The 6,938-nt window shown below is 47.2% G+C and overlaps 1 protein-coding gene across 2 annotated transcripts in view; it reads left to right on the top strand.

Moving 5' to 3' along the window:
- The first annotated feature begins 282 nt into the window (after positions 1-282).
- Positions 283-6,938, top strand: part of MTNAP1 (mitochondrial nucleoid associated protein 1) — a 19,822-nt gene continuing 13,166 nt past the window's right edge. Inside the window, exons 1-3 of one of the 2 annotated variants that reach the window (XM_061174928.1) lie at positions 283-374; positions 851-947; positions 2,744-4,208. In XM_061174928.1, the coding sequence (XP_061030911.1) occupies positions 2,771-4,208 (1,438 nt within the window). In that variant the 5' untranslated portion in view covers positions 283-374; positions 851-947; positions 2,744-2,770. Of the gene's footprint in view, positions 375-668; positions 761-850; positions 948-2,743; positions 4,209-6,938 lie in introns of those variants that run through there. The other variant, XM_061174929.1, reaches the window with a different exon arrangement.

The raw sequence follows: 6,938 nt of genomic DNA, 5'->3' as shown, positions 1-6,938 counted from the left end.
CGCAGTGGCGCGACCCCGGCCGTGCCGACCGGTAACCCCGCCCACAGGAAGAGGCGGGCTCGGAGCGACCAGGAGCTTCTGGGAGAGAGGACCTCGTTAGAGGTCGCCCGAGCTTTCGCCTGTTCGCAGCCGAGAGGGGCTAGCTTAAGAGTCAAGCCAGGTTTAAATTAAATTAAACTATATCAGAATAATATGATACAAGTATTTGAGTTAAATCCCTGTGAGGTCACAATTTTTTTTAAATAGCTGAGAAGCATCAGGCAGTGGTGCGGACGGCCTGCCCCGGGTCCCAGGACTGAGAGTTGGGAAGCGGCGCGTGGGCTGCGTTGGGCGGGGTGTGTCGCGGGGCTTCGGGGTCTTATCCGTCTTGCGAGGTGAGGCGCTGCCGTGGGGGGAGTTTCCACGGGCGGGGATGTTTCCTAGGGCCTCCGCCGTAGGTCTGGGGATGAATGTGGCGACAAGAGGAGAGTGGGGGGAGGGCTTCCTGAAGCCGAAGATTCCGCCCCCTTAGGCGTCCCAGCGGCTCCGGCGCCTGGGGCTGGGGGGCTGCGGGGAGGCCCCAACCAGGAAACAGCAGGACTGCTTTCCTGAAAACGTTACGGGCAGGGGGGTACGTCAGATAGTACTGCTGGGGGCGGGGAAGTCCGCTGGAGAGCGCAGGAGCGGCGGGCGAAGATTAGCCTAACTTTGAGGTCCGCCCTGTGCCCAGGAGGGTGGTCAAGTCTACTTTCTGGAACACCGAGGTAGCACTGCCCTACAGGTGACTCGGTTATTTGAATCTGCCCCAGCACTTTGCCACATTTATTCATTATATGTGCTGTCGAGTGACTTCCCTAATTGTGTCTTTCAGAGGCCGACATTAAAATCGCAACTGGAGAACGGAGAGCGAGGCATGCAGATCCAGGAGAAACAACCGCAAAATCAGCATCTTTTCTAGAAAAGCTTTGGTAAGAAAGCAGTTAAGAGGGAAGAACCTTTGTATTCTGTTATAAGTTAATCACTAAAGGGATGTTGCCTGTAAGCTTAAATTACACCTAATGGCCCATCTCTGGGAACCCTGCCTCCCAGGTCACGAGCATGAAGCTAAAATACCTTTGTTTAGCTCAGAGGAAACAGCCTGACCAGGCCCGCCTGTGAATCACTGCAGGAAGGAAGAAATTAACACACCCCCTCTGGAGGCTGATGGGAATTAGGAAATGTTTGGCTTTACTCCCTTCCCTTTTAGTATAAAGGATGCCTGAATTCTAACTCAGGCAAGATGGTTCTTTGGGGCGCGAGTCCCCCATCTCAGTCTGCCGCAGCTTTCCGAACAAAGTCCCTAGTCCTCGCCCCAAGAACTCATCTCTCGGTTTATTGGCCTGTCCTGCAGTGAGCAGGATGAGCTTGAACTCGGTAACGTTAAGGCATCCTTGGTGAGACATTACTGTTCAAGGGTGCAGGAAAGACCTCAGTAGGATTAAGTGTGAGGATGGCACGGTGTGGAAGCACATGCCTCTGACAGGTCTCTTCTAAAGTCGTTAGCCTAAGGCCCTTGCACTGGCTTCCGTTGTGTGTATTTTTGTAAATAAACAGTCCCTAACTTTTATTATATTGTCAAAGGGGGTACCTTCAAAGTAAGAACAGTTGCTGTAAAGTCTATTGGCAGAAGACAGTTTTGTTTTTTGTGGGTTTTTTTGTTTGTGTGGTTTTGCCTGACTTCATGTAGGGTAAGGTGGGTCGGTTGCTCTGATGGATTGGCCAGGGCCAGGCCCAGTGCTCGGTTCTGAGAATACAGCTGTGCACCGGGTCCACCTTCCCTGTGTTCCCTGCCCTCTGGAACTTGATAGAATAAGAAATGTAAACAGAATTAACTCATCTGAGCTTTGGAATGAAATACTTCCTTTTCCTGACTGGAGAGAATAATAGAGGCACCAGTGGTACATGGTGTAAGTTTTTTTTAAATGTTTTTATGTGGCATAAATTTCACAGAAGTGTCAAACTAAACAAATTTGCCGTTAATCCATTGTACTACATACTGCAAGTAAAAAATGGGGGACCGTGTCACCTCCGCTTATGTATTATTTGTGCATTCGCTATACTTCTATATATGTGTATGTATATATGCTTATTACTAATGCGTTAAATGTCAGTAGCATTTCATTTTTCATGCTTAGACAATAGAAGCTCTAATATTTTCTTCTTGCCCCAGTGGATGTTCTATATATCACTGTGGAAATACTAGTTTAAGCCACCTTGGAATCCCAGCCTGAGTTTTTTATTCTTCACCATTCTTCCCGTGAATGATGTGTTGAAGGGTTTATAACAGTTTCTTTATACTCATGTGCTATCCAGTTGACTTGCTACAATGTTAAATAGCAAACATTTTATTCTGATTGGCATTCTGGACATCTTTTCCTTCCACTAAGCATTAATTTACTAGACTTAAGTCTTTTGGTCTGGCTCACCTCCTAGTTAGGGATGTTGAAAAACCTCTTTGGTTGTCTTTTGTAATGACTGATTCCTAAGAGACTTTAAGAAGTGTGAAATACCAAGCAGAAATGGAGCCAGGAATATTGATCTTAAAATCCAACTATGTCTGTTTTCTACCTATGGAAGAAAAAGAATGGGTCAAAAGAAATTTTTTAAAATGTCCTTCAACCTAGCTTCTTTCAAATGAATTTAAAAGGTACAACATCTAAATAAAGCATTAGTATTTACTCTGTGGATTGTGTGCTCCCCGTAACCTCACATTTCTCTTTTTCAGGAATAGGAGAGTGCTATTCCACCCAGAATGGAAGTGTGTCCTTACTGTAAGAAGCCATTTAAACGATTAAAATCCCATTTGCCGTACTGTAAGATGATAGGACCGGCTGTGCCTGGTGTTTGTCAGTCCAAGCCGGCTACACTCCCACGTGCTAAAAAAATCAAAGGGCCAATCAGAGACTCAGTTAAAGCAAAAGAGAAAGGGTTAGGGACCGATAGTAAGAAAAGAAATGCTGAACTGAAAGGGGACAGATCAGAACAACAGACAGTTAAGTCCTCTTCACGACTAGCTGTTGGTTTGGAAAAAACAGGTAATACAAAGGCTGATAAAGACTTCAAGAATCAAATTCAACCCTCCCTCAAAATGCTAAAACATACTGAACCGAAGATTACTTTCCAGGGAGAAACTACAGCTCAGTTTTCTGCATTAGAAAACACCACTCCTAAAAAAGAGCTTGCTGAAGATTTGTCTAAATCAGGGGAAAGTAGAAATAACCCTTCAGAAACTGAAGCTTCTTTAGCTCTTGGCCCAATGGAACCTTCTCTGTCAAATCAAGATAGGAAATATTCTTCGGCCTTCCCTAATGATGTACAAGCCATTTCTGCTGATTTAAGATTGGACAGAGTGGATGCCCCAAGACAGAACCTTCTCATAAAATTACCAGATATGCCTCTGGGCGATTATCACAGTTCTCCCACAAATCTCAATTACGAGGTTAAAAGGGTAAGCACATCATCAAGCAGTGAGAGAGATTCCAAGGCCGGGGATCACCTCTTGGGAGTCTCTACTAGAGACTCTGGGACTTGGGAAAAGAAAACAGAATCACAAATTGCAGCTTATAAAGTTAGCCCGTTAGGTAAAATCCAGGTCAAGGAGAACCAGGGAAAAGGACTTGACCTTGGAGCAGAGGCATGTGGGAGCCAAGGAAATGCAGAGAAAAGTGCATTTGCAACAGAAATGCAGGAATGGGCCGCCGTGAGCGATGATTCAGTCATGGAGAGGAAATCTCGAGGTGAAGGTCTCCCAACGGGGACAAATTGCAGTGAGCTTCTCTCTGTATCACAGTCATGTAATCAAAGTCTTGCCTCTCTGGCTATGAAATTTCTCCAAGAAGAGAAGGCAGAAGCCTGCAGCCATAATCAAGTCCCTGCTATGAAGGCATTGACAAAGAGTGAGGAACAAGCTTCTCTGACACCCAAGTTGGGCTGTCGGCCGCCAGCATTGCACCCCAGGGGCCAGCATTCTGCACATTCAACCCATCATCACGCTTCTAAAAGCCCCTTCACAGGTCAGATCGGTGCCACCGACAGAAAGACCCTATCCAGCTCCCTGGGGCTGGAGTGGTTTCCAGAGCTCTATCCAGGTTATCTTGGACTCGGGGTGTTGCCAGGGAAGCCTCAGCATTGGGGCACATTGGCCCAGAAGCCTGCGCTCATCAGTACCCAGGGGGAAAGCTGCTCACAAGGTAAACACGCTCCTGCTCCCGTTCAAGCTCATCCAGACAGCTCTGTGCCTTTTGAATCAGTGAGGTTTAGAACGCCCACATTCTCACTCACTTGAGTTTACTCGTACCCAGGCATTCTAGTGTGCTGGACTTGTAGGTGTTCTCAGAACATGACTTCTTGCTCCCAGGGGTCAGTAATAACAGTGGTTTATCACTCTCGCTTCCCCTCCACCAAGAGGTGAAGGTTGGACTCCGACAGGCTGGCCGGTGATGCTGATGACAGTTGACCTTCTACATTTGGAAGAGGCATGGCCTCTTCTAGAAACTGGGTGGGTATTCAAGCTGAAGAGACTCAGGAAAAACATGAAGACTTCAGGGTCTGCCTCAACAGAACAAGCGCCGTGCTCAGATTTCAGTCAGGACCAGGTTGGGCAGAAAATAGGTTCCAGACGTGTGGTCAGATGCAGCATCCAGCAGTCTAGAGTAGCACAGGAGGGGAGCGCAGGTGGGGTTCTGGCTTTGGGGGCGGGCTGGCGTTGAAGCTGTCCGGAGGGGCATGGCAGTCAAGGCAGGTGGAAGCGGAGCCTCGGGTGAGCCGGTGAAGACCAGGGGCAGAGGGTGTGGCCAGAAGGGAGCAGAAATCCATGCCCTGGAAAAGGTAGACCACAGAGGATAGGACCCAGGAGTAGAATCAAAGATGCAGCCTCAAGACACAAGAGATTAGGTAAGAAGGATGGGGGTAAAGAGGCTGGACGTCACAACTGATTGGATTGTGAGTCTGTCTCTTCCGAAGCTCCCTGGATGCTCCTCACTGGTGCTAGAATGGGTTCAGCAGCGGGCAGGACGGAGGCCCGGGTAGGAGCCAAGAGTTTCCCTACGGCCCCGTCAGCGCCCTCACTTGTTTCTGCTGAGTCTCACCTTTAGTTACTGAACTGCTTCTCTAAGTACAAAACCCAGAGTGTCTCCATTTTCCTCCCCAGAAGCTTTGGATTACTTTTTTTTGTTTGGGTCTTCTAGGGGCGTGGTTAGGCGTGGTCACAGTAGCATCCATCTCTTTCTTGCCTAGCGTTCTTTGGTGCTTTCGGGTTATTTTGACAGGAGACCCAAAGCCACTCAGAATAGGCTTGCAGCAGAAAAGCTTGTATTCCTTCCTAAAGGATACATTTTTCCCCTCTACTATGTTTTGTGAATGATCACGTATTCACTAAGCCCCAGTTTGGCTGTTGTGGAAAGCATTTTCTTTTGTATTTTAATTATCCCTTTCTAAAGGTTTCAAAATGGACGTGTATTAAGAGGGTTGCTAGCTTAAAGCTACGTTTTCTTCAGCTGCCTCAGTGGTTAGCCGGGTTTTCTACAAACAGGTCTAACATCTTCACTGTCTTTACAAAGTTGTAGTATCAAGTCCCTGCTCCATCTTAACATGGAATTAATATACTCACATTTGCGTTGCTTTGTGGTTTTCAGGGTGCTTCACCTATCTCCTGATTTTGGCCTCACCACTCTGAGAGGTGGGCAGAGTGCTTTTCTCTCTGTTTTGCAGGTGATGAAACAGGCACAGGGGATAAGTGATTTGTCCAAGGTGGTGATGCCAGTAAGTGGTAGAGGTGCAAGTAGAACCCCGTCTCCTGAGGCCTAGTTTAAAGCTTTCACTCAACCATGTTGTAGAAAATGCGCCACAGCTAGACGCACAGGTGGTGTTTATATCTCCGAGCTTCTCTGTGGTTTTCAGTGGCATAAACACACACAGCCCGTAGCAGATCTCTAGCAAGTAGAAGGGCTTCTTTGTATTCTGTCCTACCCTCTGTAGTGCTAAGGTGAGTTCATTTTAGTAGGAAAAGGGAGGGAACTAATAATGTTGATCAGGTGATGGCGGTTTCTGGTCGTTGTGTGAGATGCCTGATGTAATTATCTCCTTTAACCCTCCTGACGGTTCTGAGGGGCTGTCACTGCCAGAGATTGCCCTCTGTTGTGGGCGAGGAGTCTGAGCCTCAGAGGGCTCAGTGACTTGCCCACGTTCACCAGTAAGCGGCAGTTGGGATTCAAATCCAGGTCCATCTGCCTTGACAGACATCCATGGTCTTTAAACTCAGCCTCAGGCTTACTTTAGGGCAGTTAGTGGTCAATATCACGGTTGATTTAAGTTATTTAGTAACACTCCCTTTAATAGGTCCCAGGATTACAGTAATAATAAGGTAAGAGATAACAGTAACCCATGTCACCAAATCACTAGGCTTGTGAAATTGAATATGGGGGAAAAATACAAGTTTTCCTTTAATAGTAAGTTCTTCCAGAATAGTGGCCAGAAACGATTTTGTTCTCTTTTATTGGTCACAGTCTGTAATGTGTGATTAGTTTGGGTTTCTGTATCGGGGAATGTGTAGCCATCACTGTGCCTCTAGTTCTGTTGTAAACCGAAAAACTGTTGGAAGTTGGCTCCACCATTAACAGTCAGACTGTGATGCTGCTACCAAATGAACAGGAGACACTAGAGGAGACCCTAGGATCTCAGTTAAGGTCAAGACCTGATTCCTCAGTTGGCCAGGGACTTCAAGGCCATCAAATCTACAAGGATAAAAAAGTAGTGTGGCTCCGCAGCTTTGTACCTTCACCTGGCAATGACTGTCCCCAGTGACTGCAGGGTAAGACTGACCTCCCACGCAATCTTTGCAGAAGAGCTTGGGCTGTATGTGCCCTTACTCAGGCAGAACCTCTGATGGGCCACTCCTCCTCCATCTCAGGAAACCAACTCAT

This window comes from Eubalaena glacialis, chromosome 19 (assembly GCF_028564815.1).
Source record: "Eubalaena glacialis isolate mEubGla1 chromosome 19, mEubGla1.1.hap2.+ XY, whole genome shotgun sequence".
Lineage (NCBI taxonomy): Eukaryota > Metazoa > Chordata > Mammalia > Artiodactyla > Balaenidae > Eubalaena > Eubalaena glacialis.
Note: the sequence above shows the minus strand (reverse complement) of the source record. Positions and strands in the feature narration are given on the sequence as shown.